Below are 19,638 nucleotides of genomic sequence, written 5' to 3'. Positions count from 1 at the left end.
CAGGTGGGGGAAGTATATATACATGGGCGTGTTCAGAAAAAGAACAAAAACGCCCCGAGTGCACAATAAACAGTGGTACACAGATAACACGACAAGAAGAGCTGGTTGAGGTATGAGTTATACTTTATTATAACCTAAGGTAGGGATTGTTTGGACCACAGAGGCAGTGGGAGGCTTGAAGTTACAGGGAGGTCAAAGTCAGCGTTTGAAACCAGGGCTGGAGACGAGCTGAACACACACACACACACATACACACACACACACTGCTGTCACCACACTGTAACCCAGGAGCACTTCTTTAGTTATTTAAGACCAGGATGTTAAAGCAACCTATTCTCACTTTAATTGTGGACGTTTTTTAAAGTATCTGGTTTGAAATAAAGATTAAATCAACACTGTGATTTTTGAAAGAAGAAATAACACATTTCAAATTAACAGTTGCATTCATAAGCTATAAATTGCACCATTGTTTAATTCATTACACTCCACACCTTACTTGGTCTGGTATGCCCACTACGCAAACTTGTAGGTAGGCGTTAGTGTAAAATGACCATTGTTACCGATCTCTACATGTGCTCGTGTTACAGAGCCTTGAAGCATTTGCCATTAAAGCTGCTGCAAGCTTTGTCGTCATCTCAGCCGACTTCCTGTCCGTTTTGGAGTCATCAATAAAGAGCCGAAGTCAAGCCCCTTCCGGTGGACCCCACGGGACCCCATTTCGGAAAGATTATTGGAGAAAGACAAATAACGATTCGCTCTCGCTTTAATTGTGCCCCGAACTACACATATGATGTTTGTCAGTTTAAAAGAGAAGTGTCAGCTAGTTTCGGCCCAGTGAACTACATCGTCTCGCTCAACACACGACACAAACACCAACACAGCCATCAACTCGGCACAGAAAAGATACTTAAAAAGATGAAAATCACAATAAAACTGGCCATTTTGACAACTGCAATTAGGTGAAAGGGTGGTTCTTCAATTCTGTGAGCTGATAATATACAGGACCAACTCTACGATAGTTGAGTTACAGGTTTCGCTGACCATTTAACAAGATATAACAATATAAAATGTTACCAGTCTTATATTTCATTAGTTTTATGACCATCTGCGACTTTCTTGACTTGAAAAATTATCTTTTAGACTGACAAACTTCATATGTGTAGTTAAAGGTCGTAATTCAAGTGGGATCAAAAAATGATTTGTCTCCCTCCATTCATGACCATATAAAGTTTTCCTGAAATAACAGTTCTCTAAACCCTCCCTCCTCTACATTATCACCTGAATGACATAGCAGGATCCTGCTGTGTGTGTTCACGAGCAGACAGGACCGCCTCTTTTAGCCGTTCTCTGTCCTGATTGGTTTAAGTGGGCAGGGATACCAGGAAATGTATTTTCTCTTTTACTGCATGAACAGAGGGAGGAGAGCGATGGGTATAGACCAAACCCTCATCTGAGCAATTACTGTTGGAATATAGAACCATTTAAAAGTGAAGCTGTTAAAGACAAAAACACACTTTGCATTAGGATTGCATCAGTAAAGAAAGGAAAATGTCTCTTTTCGGGCCACCATATAGAACAATATAAAAAAAAACAAGGGTTGGGTGAGTACTTAGCTGAAACTGGTGCACATTATGTAGTTTACAAGCACAACTGTCATCATCTGCGTAAAATATGTCAATATCCTTCAAGTTTATAAGAAACACGTTTTCTGTAAATCATTCTCTCCTTCTCGTGTTCAAAAATGCTGAAGTGAAGCTAAATTCTAAAGCTGTTCTTTAAACAGGCTGACAGCTTCTGATCAACCCATATCAATTTCAGAGTTAAATCAATGACATCCAGTTAAAATCACCCACTCCCTGTTAAGGATCTGCCCATACAGGATAAAGAGGGTGTGAGATATCGTTCAAAGGTCACAAAAAGTGGACCTTGAGTTTTTTGTTTTCAAATTAAAAGATGCAATAATCTGTACTTGAGAGGATTTAAGTTCATTTAGATATATATCTATGACATCCTGTGCTTCTGTTGGCTTTGAATCTCTTAGGCAGCCTTCTGAGAAAGCTGTCATAAAGAGAAAAGACATTCATCACTTTAAATTATCATTGAATTGGAGAGAGATTGCTCAATATTCATATTGAAAGTGCTTGCTAATTGTTGTCCTCAAAAGAGATACTTTGTCACTGTTCATTCAATGCTTTCCAACACAGGTAATCTTACTTCCACTTGGTTACCATTGAATCATCTGTACTCCACATATGCAGCATATTCAAGTACTCTTTCCAGCCCGGGTTGAAACTGATCTGGCTTACAACAATAAGTGACACATTAGGCCCAGGTTCTACAACAGGTACTCTAACTTTGAGGGCACATTTTTTTTTTTATCAGTGATTGTAAACCATAGCTGTACGTATGTGACCACAGGCAGCATCTAACACACTGGAGTTACAGCACCACACCGAATAAACAGAGATCACAAGTTGCCTATAACTTACTGCCAGCTGAGACGTCCCAAACCTCAGAACAAAAGTTAGTCTGTGAGGAGCATCATGTTAAAACAAAAAGCTTATGAAAATAAACATTGATATTTTCTTAGAGGTAAGACATACAGTTTATAAATAGAATAGCATTTGGGTTATTTTGATAAAGAATTACATGGATACATACATCTTATATATTTGCATAATGCTATTAAAACTGATTCAAAACGGATTTCACACGGGCCGCTGAGGCCATCACTCTCTCATACACACACACGCACGCACGCAACATCAGAAGTATGGCTGTAACATTGTAACTCCAAAAACTACTGATACTTTACCTATAAACACATTTTTGACCAGAGTGGAGGGACTGAACAGTGAAATCACCTGCTGGACCTGCTGGATGGAATGAAAGTGTGCACACTCTTGGTACTGCTGGCCTTACACGGTGCTCGACGCACTGAAGCTATTTTCTTTTTTTATAAATCACAGTTTGCTCGCAAAACAAACATTTGAATTCTAAGCAAGTGGCATCACAATGAATCAAGATTAAAATACTGTCGTTGCATCTTAAAAAATGTAAAATGGCTAAAAGGAAAATGATCTGTTGTCACTGGTATAGATTAAGGTCCATCTGTTCTGATCCCTGATGCCAGGTCTCTTTGCAGAATTGTGGCCTTTTGACCTCAAGGACCACAACTGATGACCTCTATGGAGAAAGTACAGTGTGGAAGGCTCGACTGCTTATTGTTCTAATTGTTTTTTATATACACACATATACATTGCACTTTTTTGGAAAGTATGTGGATTAAAAAGGTGCAATATGTAAGAATTGGCCACGGGACGATTCGTACTCCAAACAAATAGGGGGCAGCGTATCATCTGAGTAACCACTTACTAGCTGCTGTAAGCTCAATTAGTTGTGCAGCAATCGCTCCTATTAGCTGAATCTGTCCAGACGGGGAGCTTTTAGCGCTGGGGGAGTGTTAGTGTTGTTTTCTCTCTGACTATCATCCCTAGAGGAACAAAGTGGCTCGGGGCTAGCTGGTTAGCATGCCATCTACAGATATCTCTGCAATACAAAACATAAATAAAACCTATCTTCACAGTCTGTTAATCATTTGTGTACATTTTTTCATGTTTAAGGCTAACATTCTTACATATGGCACCTTTTAATTGTTCTCTCTTTTTGTGAGGTAAAGAATAGTAGGAGATTCTGTCCTACATTTTTAAAGGTGTTGGGTTACTCCGTATTACCATGATACAAAAACAACAAAATAAATAAATGTTTTGATTTATATGTTATTTTGCATGGTGCTTCTTTTTTTCTCACCTCAAGGAATGTATGCGGATACTGACACTGATTAATATGGGAAAACCAAAACATAAAATAAAAGAAGGTGTTAACACTGATTAAGTTGAAATTAGCAACATTGTTGATAAACTGTATTTTGAGTGTATCAGGAATGTCTTTGGGTTTTAGTTAGTTGTTGTTTTCTTTGGTTGTCACAGTGACAAGTTGCTTGGCAGCTTTGGCAATGTCATAGGCGCACTGGATGACCTGCTGAGTGACCAGCTGGATGTCCGATGGGCAGGGGTTGTGTTCTGCTGCCTTCTGGCACTCTCCGTGGAGCCGGCTGGCGCTCGAAGTGAGCAGACACAGAGACCCTCGCACCGTCTCCGAGGACGGCCTCTGTGAAGGGAGAGGAGGGGTGATGGAGACTCGATAAGGGACCGACGTGACAATGGCCATAAATAAACCTTCATTGTGGTCAGTAGGCTGTGTGTGTCAGAGTAAACATAAAACAAAGCAATCTAATAAATGGTAAACATAAAACCAAGTAATGCAATGAACAGGGTCTACCCAATATAAACAAGTCAGTTAAGATTACCTCTGGCTGCTTTCAAACAAACAACAAATCCCTTAATTGCTCGGGGGAGGGACACCGCGATGTTGGTTGGAGTTATCTTACCTTGGGAAACAGGGCAGCCATCTCTGTCACAGCCATGCAGATCTTTTCTGAACAAGGCAGGAAGCTGAGGGAGATGGACACAAGATGCTGAATCACATCACAAAATATTCCTTAAAATCACGTTGAAAAGGAGCAACCTGCACGTTGCATTCAAATATCATGTCAAAAAAATACCAGATCTGACAGAAGTGATGTCAAATTAGTCAGTAGAAAGAAGGCACAAACAGAAGTAAAGGCACAATGGCAATAATAAAAAGCAATACAAAGACAACATCAAACTTTGAAGCTGCCACTGCAAAGACATTATCTTGCTAAACAGGTAAAAGCAGTGTATCTGAGGATATAATAGGACTCGAGCTGGATTTGGGGGAGAGAAGTTCTAAGATACAGTACAGGGGTGCCAGCTCATGTAAAGCTTTAAAAACCAAATACAATATGAAATCTTAAATTCCGTAGCTATATTGACTACTCAGTGCTTTCAAAACTCAAAAATGCTTTACAACACAAGTAAAGTCACAAATTCATACTAACATTCAGACACGGGTGGAAGAGGCTACCATGCAAGGTGCCAGCTGCTCATCAGGAGTAATATCCATTCATACACACTCTCACACCGATAGAAGATCGGCAGCAATTTGGGGTTCAAAGAGGGTCAGGAGGCCGGTGATCAAACCAACCTCTGATTTGTGGACGACTGCTCTACCTCCCGAGCCACACCTGCCCCTGCTCAATAGCACACTCTTCTCAAATTATACACACAAAGTAGCTCATGCATGATGCCTCATGTTGTGAACCGGTCCAGCTCGCCTGTTAAGGAATATAAACCTGTCTACAGATATTACTGCTGTTTACACAACTTCAGCAGGTCTGAGTAAAGCAGTAAGTGTCTACTGTGATGATATAGATAAATGTATCCATGGCAGTGGTACACGTTTCCATAAGAGGTAACAAGCTACGATTAAATGTGTCACAAAACCGCAAAGCCCTGGGTTAGCTGACGACGTCACTGTTAAAGCTTCAAAATAAAGAGTGTTAATTTCAGTGACACCTCATGAAAAGATAAACACATCACCATATGACTTAAACTCAAACTGAAACCAAAAACTGAGACCAATATCCCAACAACAGAACGCACATAATGAAGCTGTGAAAGCCTGTAATAGAACAGTTATAGCTTGGAAAGAAGTACTGATGTGACTGACTGACCGAAGTTTAATATGGAGCGGGAAAAATATCCCAATCCACATCAGCAACAATATTTCTCGCAAAATAAAAGTCATGATTTGACACAATTAGCCTTTCCCTATTGTGAATACTGTGAAGACAATTATTTTTAAAATGTTTCAACTGTAGAAACACTGGAAGGAGTTAAAAGGGTTCATATCTTACATCATGGTAAAAACCAGAAAATTCAAAATAACAACAACAGGAAATAAATATATGGTAAACATAGGAGACCTTGTTGACTAAACTAACTCTCTATGGATAAGGGAGGTCACAGGGGAATACATGATCCTGCAGTGTTTGTTTCCTGCCAGCTGCATGTAAAGAGTGAAGGCCTACCCCCAGCAGATTCACAGCTTCTAGGGACAGAGGCCCGCCTGTGAGGCTCAGAATCCTTGAAAGAATGCTGCTGGCTACTATCACTGCAGTTGCCTTGCATCTCAGGTACATCAGCGACTGACTGGCTGGCTATAAATGAAAACCAGCAGGGTCCTCGCGCCTGAGGACAACTACTGAAAACCACTGACCTAGAAGCAGCTGAGACAGGATGAAACAGCATTTACCCTCTTCAAAACAATGACAAAAAATAGAGCTGTGGTTGAAATATAAAGCTGACAGTCAGCAAACTGTGGTTTACAGCACATCAAATCATGACAAGGTCTGAATTATCAACCACTTTTGAACATATCTATCTGAAGTTGACAAATGTTATGCTTTTTTTAATATTATGTATTAATGATCTATGAACCATAAACTACCTTTCATGTTTGGTCTCCTGGGCAGCTCTCAGAAGCTCCTGTATGTTTTTGGTGATCTGCTCTGTCTTACAGATGACGTCTTCTGTGCATGGCAGGGTGGCATCTTCCTCCCCCTCCTCCCCCGGCTCCACTGTATCCGAAGCTGGAACAGGACTGCTACAAATGAAAAGAAAATGACTCACTGCTTTGTGCACTGCAACTCACAAAGACAAAGGTTTATATACTTTATTTTAACTGATAAACACAGGTTTTGAAAAAAATTAAGGTGTTGTTCCAGTCCGAAACCAGTGAGGTTCCTTTTTAAATACGGTCCTTGTATACTCATGACTGGGAGTGAAGAGAAATATGATTCGCTGTGGTAATACAAATGCAGTCTGGCTTCTAATTTGAAAATACAACAATGCAGCAGAGTTTAATGCTCAACATCTCAATTCCATGCCTGTTAGGTTTGATCCAAGCTAAACCCTCGTGAAAAAATACCAAAAATAGCACTAAAATTGTTTGACAGAAGTTGATGTAAAAAGTACATGTATGCAAATGGAAAAGAACAACCACGGGTAGATGATGTGTGCGGGGCTACAAGCTCTTCCTGTCCGCTTACGTCAGATAGGTGCAAGTACAAATATGGTAACTCAGTCCCGTACAGCCAGACTGTTCAGATCAGGGACTCTTTCCAAACATCTGTCAAAACCAATATTAGTCTAGCCCTCTCCCCTCCCTTTGTGTGACCATTAACTTTGTAAGCTTATGATACAATGACATCATCATCTCAAGCACCAGAACCAAGAAGAAAAACCTTCCCATTTATTTAACTTCAAAGTTTTTTCCAGACATTTCTGACTCCATCTCTTTTACTGCTTCTTAAATTTACTTCAGTAAATACTGCATGCAACTAGCAACTTAATACAAAAGAAATCATTTTTAAGAGCTGATACATAACAAAAACCCTTTCAAAGGGGCTCTATGTAACAATTTGTGATAATCTACATGTATTAACTGTATGTAATGTATCACTTTTTCATTAGCCATATGTGAGCAGATGCCTCTCTCCACTCTTACAAGCAACAGTTACTTTAGAAATGGAGTCAGCTAATATAAATGAATGACGAGCTTCCAGCATAACACAGAAGTTCCTTGAATTAATTCAAAGAACGCATTTAGCTGGTTTTAACAAATGAATGGAGGATTTTTAATATATAAAAATAAAGATATCTATGTTACAAACCTTCGCAAAGTTTTGTTTAACAATGACTTAGTTTCACGGTCCGTGCCATTTATCACACATGACTACAAAGTTAAATTTTTCTTACTCAGTCTCCTCCAGTTCAGAGTGGTTGGGTGTGGTGTCGTAATCATTCTCCAGCATGATACCCTGTCCTTCCAGACTACAGCCCTACAGACACATCAGTGAATTAAAATCAATTCAAACAGAGTATCTGCTGTATATGATTAGCACAAACATTTAAGAAACTACTGTAGGCACATGAAAAATCAGAATCATGCAGTTCTGTAATCAAGTTGACAATATTATTACAACATTTGGTTTCAAAGCAGATGAAGAGAGAAAAACAGGAAATATAACACCAGGTCATTGCGGCATGACACAATGTGTACTGCAGTGGATGCGATTAGTAGATGCGAAGAAATCCTGAGCTGTGGGTGCACTTATCAGCAGCAAGGACTAATAAGCACATTATGATGAGCTATTGTATCCATTTTTTTCTGGGTATTCGACTGTGACCACTTGTACAGCTTTCTCTGGAACAACATTTCATCATCATCTCTGGTGTTGACTTGAGCTGAAGCAGCTCTGGTTAAAGGTTTCCTGTGGACAAAAAGCTGGAGTTGTTCAGTTAGTTGAACTGAAGCAGAGGCACTGTGGTGCATGCAGGCAGGCAGGCAGGCGATACTGATAAAAAATAAAGCAGTTTAAAAGACTCAGGAGAGAGAAGACTGTGGGGTCAAGCAGGGGGGGGACAGTTTTCACCATCCCCGGAGGGCTGCCTGTGAAACCGAGGGGAACTTCTGTACTTAACCCTTCGAGATCTCTCATCCCACGACCAGGACAGGGAAGAGGGGAAGGTAGGGAGGGAGGAAGCAGCCGTCCCCAAAGGACCCCTCCCAATCTAAAAAGGGGTCAAACCAAGTTGAGCATACTCGTAATGAGATGCAATGAATAAATTAATGAATGAAAAACCAACACCAGCCCCAAGCCAGGCATCATTGTTCTGTCTTGTGAGGATGACCCAGCAGGATCAGCGGTGCCTCTGTGCTTACATTGGTTGGGAATGGCTGTAAAACGACCCCATCCTCTTGCCGTGCCGATTCAACTCTGTGGGGGTACTGCCTGGGACTTGAGCCTGTCTCGTACATGGACATGGCGCGACCTCCGCGGGGTTGGTGTCGACCTAAGGGCCCCTGGAGGTGTTGTTGCCCGCCAGGGGTCTGCCATCGCAGTGTTGTGTTTTCAGTCTGCAGGGAGTTCAGCTGGAGAGAACAAAACATCTTTCAATTGGACTGTAGCTGTGGGGATGATCTCCTTACAAAAGAATGGCCAGACATCAATAATGGAGAAGAAAACATCTAAGCCTCCAGGAGAAAAGCAATTCCTCTATGTTCCTCTTTTGTTTTTGGTTTCTCTTCAAAAAGTTTTTCTCACAACAAAAAGGCCTGTTTCGCTGACAAATTAAATGCTGACACTGCAAGCTGATAACTCCTGAAATAAGACCACTTGAGAAACTGCTGAACAAGTGGTAACCCTTATTTACATTAACAACACTCACAAACTGAAGATAACAAAGGGAAACATGATTTTTCAGCAACTGTGTTTCGCCACCAGTTAACCTTAATCCCCACCATTGGAGAAACAGACTTCAACAAATCATAACATCATGAAAATAAGTCTGATAGATGATGATAAATGATAAATATTTTATGGCAGTTTCAAACATAATGCCAAAAAAGTAAATGCATGTTGATGTTGATGCAGTAAAGAACATTACTGGGATGGCCACTTTTGACGGGAAATAACAGCAGTATGGTTGAGGAGTGAACAAACCAGCAGGAGGAGGCAGTATGTTGTTTTAACACTGTCTCTCAGCCAACTAAGGAGAGAATAGAAGTGGGCTGTGGAGAACTTTAAGACATATGAGAAATAAAATGCTGCCATTTCCAAAAACGGGAACGTGGGTGACAAACCGCCTTGTGTTCGTTAAACAGAACATATTTTTTCTAAGCATGCAAATTTGGTCCGTCCATAAGATGATTCATCGTGCAACAATTTCAGGAGCTGAGGACAGGCAAACAGAAACAGCCAACAGATATAAAGAAAAAAAAGCCAAATGTAAATTCAACCCAGACAGATTGATAGTATAGACTGAAGGCACAGGCTACTGGCACAGAGAACATACAACTTCAAATACCACTGGGCCTAAGAGGGACTTTTTTTGTACTACTGAGAAATGAGGAACTGATATGTCTGGATCTATAAATATATAGCTCATTTTTTTTGTTTGCTAATGCTTTCTACTACATGCCTCCTGGAGTTGTCAGTGATCTCATTTACTGAAATCTTTACAATGGTCAGTGCAGAGTTGATATCATGATAAAAGTTTGTGGCTGAAGCACCAAACGGATGGTGGCTATTTAATGGTTTTCCAGATAATGAGGGCTTACAACTTCTTCTCCAGTTAACATTTGTTGATTATTACTTGGTTCTTTAACATCTGTGAATCCCCACTCTCTTTTAGACCACAAACAAGTCTAACATCCAATCGGTTTTAGCCGTTTCAACATAGGAGAGGAAGTCTGGTGATTGTTAATTATTACCACAGGAATTTTACCACATCCAGAAACATAGGAGCCATTTTGTCTGTTGCACTAGCAGTGAAGAAATCAACAAGTACGGAGTTATAAGCTTCTCCCGTATTTTCATCCATTTATACATCAAAATCTGATCTTCCCTGCAAATTCATGTACTGTATAATTCATACCCAGTATAATGTAAAATTTAAGGGAACAGGAATGACCCTTACCATAAATTACTCATGTTCCGTTATGAAATGTAATTACTAAATGTCTCTGGTAACATGAAGATGGATCAAGTCTTGCACACACAATTTAAACATTTTAGAACAACCTGTTTTTTACAATCAAGAGCAAAGAAATGTGACCAACATAGCAAGCACCAAAGAGGACTTGTGTGGCATAAATCCAGTATAAAGCTACCGTTAACAGCAGATCTTGAATATTAATATGTGCCAACTTCTTATTAAAGTGATGGCAATCGACTTATGTGGAAACACCAAGATCAAATACCTGATCAATATATTTCCTAAAAATTGGCATTACATGTGAATTTACCAACCTTGCTTTGCATCATTCGCAGCTCTTCACTAAGGTGGCAGTTGACTTTAAGGAGCTGTTGTATTTTGGCTTCTGATGCAGTCAGGGCGCTCTTCACCTCCATGAATTCCTGCACTGTGATTGGTCCATCGGAGAGGTCGGATGACTCGGAGCTCTGCGGCAGAACGTGTTATTTAGGATTCATTCTAACTGTTTGAAAATTAAACCAAGATGTATCAAATATCTTGAAAGTAAAGGTTCGTAAGAAAACAAACAACAAAATTAACCTTGGTCCTTCGATCATTGCAGCTATCCCCGCAGCTGGCCTCCTGCACTGGATCTTCATCTGATGCCACACTGTCGTAATCTGGCTGGTCATTGTCCTGGCTCTCACTGTTATGGCGACTGTCTATTCCCTGAAGGATGAGCTCTACATTGTCTAAAAGCAGACGACGAGATCAAAGAATTAGAGATCAAACAAGCCCCGCTGGCGACAGGCAGCTGCATGATTCAAATAGCGGAGGAACACATTTCATTCTGTGTTTAGTGAATCCAAAAGTCAGGACTCGCTCCTCTTCATTAGACCTAGCAATCTTCCATCAGTGTGCCCAAGGAAGGAATAGGCTGTGATGTGGTTTGTTATAATTCACACAATAAAGGGGGCTTTTGTTATTCAAGTCTGTGTTTGGCTATGTTTCTGCACCAACAGCAGTACATATGGTCTGCACTCTAATTGTGGCGCTTACAGCTGAGCCCACATGGCTGACATTTAAATGCAAAGTTCAACGCTGACTTTCTGCATCTTGTTTGCAGCAACCAATTTAAACTCTCTTCACTGCTTCATTTCTGTTTTTCATCGTCTCCTCTGTCTGTGCTGAGGATCACTTTTACTGCAGTATTTACAAAAATAGAACAAACCCCAAACAAAAGTACATTAGCAAAGAACATTAGGTGTGAAAGAGAGATTATACCTTTGGGACTTTCACAGGAGTTACCCCACTGCCGTCGTTTAGCATCAGTTAGAATATCGATGACCAAGGTGGCAAATTCATGAGCACTAAACCTTGCCAGTTTTTGCCGACCCTGAGAAAACAAATGCATCAAAACACAAAGAGGACAAAATGTGATGGGACTGTTAAATCCAGCATTCCAACAACAAATGAAAGTTTAAAACAGGGGGTGACCCTGGTGAAATCACTTGCCTGATTTCTGGTAGATGAGTACTCTGGATTGACCGGCAGAAAAGGCACAACCGTGGTGTCTGTTACAAGTGTGCTGTGGTTCTGAGTGGCCAACCACACTGGAAAAAAGCACAACATAAGATACATATAACACCCAAGATGGTAATCGAAATACAGGCATAACCCGTACTATTTGCACTGTATAGTTTTACAATTCGTAAGACTCTCACCTGCATCCGTTTCTCTTCTGTCAACTTCATCATAAACATCCATGGCAAGTTCTTCAAACTGATGGTTACTTAGCTGGCACAAAATAAAGCAGAATTTTTGGTTAGCAATGGACCAGGAGAAGACACTGCGGACCCCAGGATCAGAAAAAAAATCTCACCGACTGGAGCTTCTTCTTTGCTGCTTTTGCAAACTCTGACAAATCCAGGCTGCTTTGGATGGAAAAATTCACATGATTATTTGTCTGCTGACGAAATTAAACAAAGAGACACTTGATGGTAAAGGCATACTTACTTATTTCTTATCCATCACAAGAATGCAGCATAGGACAAAATACGACTGTAATTATTTTGCTGTCTTATCATACTGCCTGTATGCAGAGCTGAGGCTTTATTATCCTGTGCATTACAAGACCTCAATGTTTGTAACTATAAACAAAAAAAAATCTAAAACCAAATCCTGACTATGACTTAAGACATAGCTTTTACCTGTCTGCCATCTGCGGGATGATGAAGTGTTGCCCGTTTCTGTGACCTGCAACAGCAAGGACATTAAAGAGTGTAACTACCATAGAAAAAGCACGAAGGCTCTCAAATGCCATGCAGCAGCTCCGCCTGATGTGCCTACTCACCTGGTCTCCTACCGCAAAGGTAAAATGTTAACCGGTCAGTGAGTTCATACTGTATCTCCACTAGCCTCTCTGCCAGCTCCTGATGCCCCGCTTGTCTGCACAGATTAAGAATATAAAGGTCATGTTTCAGAAATATGGCTCTGTACTGAAGCTACAGAATGCCTCAGGTGGGCCTTTAAATTTATCTATGGAACAGCTGTGTGCCTGTAAAGTTCACAAAAACAATACCTTTCTCAACACAATGTTGGTTTGGTGACTCAGTGTCAAAGTAATGAGCACAGAAATAAAGTAGAAGCTCTGTGGGTGTTAGCTGTTCATGCTTAGACACAACCAAATCTCTGTTATGCCAGAAACACCATAAAATATAATTATCTTTAAGACAAACAAGGCGATGATTCCTTAGCTCTCATTACTGTGAAATGCAGACATTGTCCATTTTCTTTTTTCTAGATTTTCCTTCCACTTACGCTGAACTAGTCCAGCTGAGTCAGCAACTAGCATACGGAGCTACACAGTTTTTCCTTCCTCTTCTGCCTCACTTAGTCATACCCTTATTGAATTAGTCAAACTGACTTAATGCCAATGGGTCAGTGTCACAATGTTCATTGTTGTGCGAGGCATGCTCAATATGTTAGCCATTTTAACTGGAAACTGGCCTAGGTTGTATCTGCTTGTTTCTGTTAACCTCCTGTGACTTTCCTTTCAAGTTATAATCTGCAACATCTCGTCATTAACACCTCAATATAGAAACAGTACATATTCTATACACGCAACAGTTTGTTTCTGTGCTCTCCAGAGGATGTGTATCATTTCCTGCAGCACCAGTGAGCTGGGCTTTGTCTGTTAAGGCGATGCTTGCAGGCACACGACAGGTTATGCGACTTGCAACAGCAGTCAAAACTGTTACGTTTACTATGTTTTCTATACATTGCAGTGACTTACCAGAATGTTCTTCCGTTAGCACTTAGAAATCATAGCCACATTATTGATAATGATCTAATGAAACTCTCGTTGTGTAAACATTTTGTGAAAGTACCGATAATCATCCTTACATTATTGTCACGATATCAATCAATGTATTTGATCAAATGTATCATGACATATGATTTTGCTGCGCAGTCCTACCATGTCTGCAGTTCTTTTGAGGCGATTTCAGAATATTGAGATTAGGGCTGTCACCATTGCAGAGTGTAACGACATAATTATCGCTGCCTAAAGAATCACACAAAGGTATTGTTGCGACATCTATAGAAAATTTGAAAAAAAGGAAATCATATAAGTAAAACTCGCCTTTGACTTAGTTAACTATGTGTCTTGTCTCTTTTTTAGCAAATGAATTGAACAAAAAAATTATAGATATATATATATATGCCACATAACATGGCGAGCAAGAACAGAAAGAATTGGAAATTACTTAGATATTATCACTTGTGTATTAGAAACAGGACGTTTACATTTATATACAAACAAAATCACAGTTATAATCAATACCCGTATAGTGAGACACAAATCATTAATACATATATACGTGTATCGAAATGAAGTTTTAAAAAAATACTGCCACTATATCATGGTCATATTGCCCTACTCCACTAAGAAGCTTCAAAACATTAAATTACATATTGTGGCATCCCTAAAATCGTTAGGGATCGTGTTAGTAGCATTTTTACAGTGTTGGCACACATTTATCCCCACTCATCTGAAAAAAACATCCTTTTGCAGAAAAAATAGGAAAAAACACAGGCCCTGTTTACCTTGCATAATCAATGGGGGTCTTTCCACTCGAGTCCAGAGCCCCGGGATCAGCTCCATAGACTGCCAACAGCTCTGCTTGTAACATCTGTCCTGCTTTCGCTGCTATGTGTAGTGGTGTGTTTCCTTTCTCCTGTCGTGCAAAACAACACAGTGACAAAGCGTTAGAATTATTCCAACTTAAACCTCACTAAATGCGCTTTTTCTTTGCTTTATTGCACTGCTCTTACTGGATGGAAGAAGTTGGCCTGCGCTCCCAGAGATAAGAGTCTTAGGCAGGTCTCCAGGTTTCCGGTCCGAACACTGGAATGGAGTTGCTGAAAAGAAATTGACAAGTAGTTTGTTTTAATTTGATTGTGAACTACATACACACAGTGCTGGCTTCACAAGATGCGCCTGCCCCAAACTGAGTGACAGTGCTGCAATATTCTGCTACTACAAGCAAAGGATACAGCAGGGGCATCACCTTAAAACTGTGCACAGATACCAACAAATTAAGTTAATGTGTGCAAAAACGGATTTTTATGTATACTGTGCTTTCACCTGCAGGCAATTTTGTCTCTCCAAATCAAAAATACTATGGACTATTTATTGAAATTATTAGTATTAATATGCAAATAATCTTATTCATGCTTGAATTCTGAGCACAAATCAAGTGCGAAATCAACGGTGTGAAATAAAGGTGGCTGTTGCCAGAGTTGAGACAGACAGCCTACGCTATTTAATAGTCACAGCAAAACTAGTACAAGAAAATGTGAGTGCAGTGTGTTGCAGCTGCACTGAATGCTAAATATCAATCTATAAATAGGCTAAACCACTTCTGTACTTAGTGGTCTAAAATTAAAGTTAAAAACCGAAAATGGTCAAAATATGGTGTTTATTTATTTTACAACACCGGCATTGGTTTCAGTCGTACGAGTGTCTTAGCATCGGACAATTTTGGATTCTTTTGCACCTGTGAAATATTAGCAAATGAAGAATTTAGAGATTAACCAAAAAAAAAGAAAAAAAAGAACAGAGCTATTTTTCACCTTGCTGAGGTCTTTTGCGGTTACACTGTCATCCTCCCGACATGGCATCCGATGGACGTACGCCAGCATCTGATATTTGGCCTTGATGAACTCTGTCTTGTTGGGACTAGCGACAACAGAAGATGCTCACAATTAAAACCAGGGAAATCCAAACACAATCACAGCCAAACAGAGTTCAAAACTTTCTACTGATGGATAACACTGAAATCAGACACTAGATCTTGTTGTCCCTTAAATAGAGAAAATAATTTAAAAAATTAAAAAACAGTGTTTTGTCAGAAGCTCCCCATCTCTTGCAATCAGGACAGCATCAATTAGTCCTTAAATCAGTTAGTCTATCAACTAAAAATCTAAAACAAATTGCCTTCTGTGTCAGTCATTTTTCAAGCAAAGTTGTCAAACATTTGCTTTTCCTTTTGTCATTTATGACAATATGAAAGAGAATCTTTGCATTTTGGACAAAAGAAGGAAACTGAAGACGTCACTTTGGTGTGTGAGATATTATGATGAGCAATTTAAGCAAATTTGGGATGTTCATTATAATCTTTCAAATGAATCTGCAGATTACTCACTAATGAAAATAATCGTTAGCAGCCATACTTGCATTAGGGTAACAAATTCTAGAAAGATATTCACATCTAAATTAAGATTAGATAAAGTACTGTATATCTATCCTTCCTCAGTGTTATACAACCAACGTCATCTCTGTCCATCTCTGACACATAGAGTAAAGTACAGTACATTATTGGGGAAGCAAACAACAAAGCTAGACGTTTTTAATGTCAATGAACAACAAGGAAGCTCCATCGCATGTCCTTCTGTCAATACAAGAATACTTCCTAGTTTTGTGAGTAAAGGAAGTTGAAGCAGCTGCAGGGTCTGTTTGACCGTTCAGTGACATCCTCACTGCTCTGCAAATTACGCCCCAATAGTTCCTGAACCATCACAAAGCACAACCCTTGGAGAATGCACCTGGAACTATTCTACCGGAACAAAATGTAGCCCAGGTTCCTCTGATTCAAAATGCAGAAACGCCCAATAAGATAGAACGAAACTTTAATAAGGGATCGGGAACAGCTAATTCCCGTTTGGTCCGTCTGTTTCTGCCTGTCGCCTGGTGACTAAATGCGTTTTCTCCGAGCGTGAGGGTCGGACTCAGCATGGCTGTGTTTACATGTGTTTATCTTTCCTGCACCAGCCAGACACGAGGCGGACACAGTGTTTATACCTGGCATTGGATATGGGTGACTGCATCCCATCACATCTCTCATTTTGTTTTTTGTTATGAGTAACAGTGCATAATGTTTGTTTAAAAAAACATTCAAATGGAAATGCTGCATAAACCCTTTAAAATTTCCTTTCCAGCAAGTCAGTCAATAAAACTGTCAAATGAATCTCATACAGCTAACGTGACTGAGTTACTGCCTTTGGCTTATTATTGTTTACAAGGCTATTCTTGATCTGCTTCTATCCTACCTACAGAACAACGTTTTTCAAAAAAGAACAAGAAGTTAGTGCCTTTTTTCACTTGGACTTATTTTTACTGACTGTTAAAGTCCATACTGAATTTGGAAAAATGGCGTGTAAGTACACTGCTCCATGGATGCATTAACATCGATTCTAAATAGGTTTGAAAGGGAAATCTGGCTGCAGATGTTTGGAATGTTTTGATAGTTTGTGACTCAGCCACTTGTGATCTGTCTTCACTGTTATTGTTGTATGTTTTGTCGCTGCAACTGAGACTTCTTTCCTGGAATTGCAATTCATTTTTAGTTTCGTATTTTCCCATCTGCATGATCAGGTCACTTCACTTCTTAAAGTTACTTGAGACTGACTGGTCATGAGTCATGCTCGTGGTGCCGATGCCCCGATTATGCATGTTCACTGACCTTAACTATGAAAAATCAATTTAGCCAGCAGAGCTTTACATCAAAAGTGCAAACAAGCGTGCCACAATCAGCACTGACACATGAAGATCCTTAAAAGCACTTACTGAACTCTGTCCTGGGGGTTGGCTTTGCGCTTCCCACTCACTGAGGAGGAAGGGTCCAGGAGGCTGTGCTCCCATATGGAGTTGGCTCCATTGCCATACAGTGTCTGGACCATCTACAATATAAATACATTTACATCATTTATAACGCTGTCCCTCCAATCACATGGTTTGTTTGATTGTGCATCCTCTGCATCATCCATCACAATAACGTCTATTTCATTTGCATGTGGAGGTTTTGTGTGCACACGTCTCCATGTCTTCACCTGTAACTGGGAGGATGGCCACGAAGAATGAGTCAGATGTCGGACTTGGGAGCTGTGTCGCCCCAAACCTCGATGGATGCTGCAGCACTCATCGCAGATCAACACACCCCTGTTAACAGAGGCCCAGCGTGGCTCTGGAGTGGGATGCAAATGTTAGTCAACCACACAGTCCAGTGATTAGACGACTAATAACGTCAGCTTCACCTCAAACTGAAGCTTTTTACGGTTATTAGTCGATTCTTGTCAAGACGATGCTTCTCGCTAACTGGCAGCAAACAAATAACACCACCAGGGCAGCAGCTTCCTTCACAAAATGCAACGTGGGTGTGGGTCTGCTTTGCCACAACATTAGCTAACGTTACTTGTTTCAATGAGTCGCAACAAACTGGCTAATTAAGCTAATTCGTGTGATGAAGCTAACCCGACGTCAACGTCTGACTTGAACCATCGTCGTAGACGAGCGAAGAGTTTCAGAATAAGACAAGTTAATGTGATAATAAAAACACACACATAACACACATACTTCATATTATCACAAATGCTTCCACATACAAAAAAGGACATTCGCAACCATTTCAAATAGCCAACTAGTTAATGTATAAGCAGTTATACGCGTTCATTAGCGTTAACTAGGTTAGCTAACTGAGTTGTAGTAAGGGCTAGCCCTTTAGCTAGGCAGCTAAAGCTAGCTTTTTTGACATCATTACCCGGAGCACTGCAATCAGCGCAGACCTCCCTGCTTCGCACTCGCTTTGACATCCCTCGATAGAAATCCTCCGAGTCCAGGAGAGACAAATATTTTAAAGACACGTTAGAGGACAGTGAGACGGGGGTGAAGCAGGACAGTCCGCCCTAAGAGATTGTATTTAACGCTTCTAGCAGGCAAAGCAACTCTGTGCGGGTCTGCCCTCCCCTACTGTTGAACAAAGCAGTGTCCCATTCCAACAGTCACGCAGCCTCCTACGTGCCTCCTCCATGCGTCCTTGTCCGCTTCCTTCCTTGCTTCCCTTGGTGCCTATTTTATGTGACTTTGCAAATCTCCACTAATAAGGGCGTGTGTTAGGTGCCATGCCTGCAGCCCAATCACAGCTGGCGTTAAATGAATAAGCAACACCAGATTTTTAAAAGATTAAAATCTGGTGTTGCTTATTCATTAAATATGTCACAAAGTTCACTTTTACAAGCACATCTTGGGTAAAGGTCTGGTAGATTACTTTCCTTGAATATTTCAACATTAATGCAACATCAAACTTCTATTGTTCCATAGATCTGACTCCTGGAAACTATAGTTAAAGGATAAGTTCACCCAAAAATGAGGATTCATTGATTTTCTACCAGAGATGTGGACTCACCCACTGTGACTTGACTTGAGTCGACTCAAGTTGCTGTTTTGATGACTAACAGAAAATACACGACGTTTGGAAGTTATAGAACAGTTACATGATGAGTCAAATGACTTGTTCATCTGACGTTTTCAGATTACTTTCTTGTATTCTGTCAGTATTTCACTCTTTGAAAGTGAAGGGGAGCCTATTCATTCCACTGATTTTTAATAAACACATTCATTTCATTGCTATACTTTCTAACAGGGTTGGATTCATTATTATATACATCTCCGGCTGTATTTGTGGTGACAAAAAAAGGTATTTTGTGTCTAAACCTAACCAGCGTATAAGCACAGCACTGCGACAAGTGAGGAAAAACACATTTGAGCCTGAAGAAATGTACATTTGTAACTTTTCTATCGTTTTGCATTAATGTACTTTGCCAACAATTATTCTGG

The 19,638-nt window shown here is 40.2% G+C and overlaps 1 protein-coding gene across 8 annotated transcripts; it reads right to left on the bottom strand.

Annotated features, from left to right (window-relative positions):
• Positions 1 to 105: 105 nt before the first annotated feature.
• On the bottom strand, positions 106 to 18,808 carry git2b (G protein-coupled receptor kinase interacting ArfGAP 2b). 8 transcript variants are annotated; one of them, XM_030435823.1, is made up of 21 exons: positions 18,563 to 18,808; positions 17,856 to 17,989; positions 17,593 to 17,705; positions 15,600 to 15,705; positions 14,799 to 14,885; positions 14,571 to 14,701; positions 12,817 to 12,911; positions 12,674 to 12,719; positions 12,480 to 12,485; positions 12,346 to 12,397; positions 12,188 to 12,260; positions 11,979 to 12,076; positions 11,748 to 11,859; positions 11,064 to 11,215; positions 10,799 to 10,951; positions 8,710 to 8,919; positions 8,469 to 8,558; positions 7,743 to 7,825; positions 6,433 to 6,588; positions 4,451 to 4,514; positions 106 to 4,170 (listed from the first exon to the last, which is right to left on the bottom strand). In XM_030435823.1, exons 1-21 carry the CDS (start codon positions 18,612 to 18,614, stop codon positions 3,961 to 3,963), a joined length of 2,223 nt encoding a protein of 740 aa, XP_030291683.1. In that variant the 5' UTR covers positions 18,615 to 18,808; the 3' UTR covers positions 106 to 3,960. The 8 variants fall into 8 exon arrangements, with proteins under 8 accessions (XP_030291683.1, XP_030291684.1, XP_030291685.1 ...); XM_030435824.1 differs by having other exon boundaries at positions 6,433 to 6,585; XM_030435825.1 differs by having other exon boundaries at positions 12,346 to 12,394.
• Positions 18,809 to 19,638: the final 830 nt, after the last annotated feature.

This window comes from Sparus aurata, chromosome 12, assembly GCF_900880675.1.
Source record: "Sparus aurata chromosome 12, fSpaAur1.1, whole genome shotgun sequence".
Taxonomy (NCBI): Eukaryota; Metazoa; Chordata; class Actinopteri; order Spariformes; family Sparidae; genus Sparus; species Sparus aurata.
This window is presented reverse-complemented; position numbering and strand designations above follow the sequence as displayed.

Coding starts and splice junctions, on each gene's coding strand:
- git2b (XM_030435823.1), bottom strand. CDS start 18,614: ATGTCAAAGCGAGTGCGAAGCAGGGAGGTCTGCGCTGATTGCAGTGCT. Junction 15,706..17,592: donor AACCCCCAGGACAGAGTTCA/GTAAGTGCTTTT, acceptor TGTTGTCGCTAG/TCCCAACAAGACAGAGTTCA. Junction 8,920..10,798: donor TGCGAATGATGCAAAGCAAG/GTTGGTAAATTC, acceptor TGTTCTCTCCAG/CTGAACTCCCTGCAGACTGA.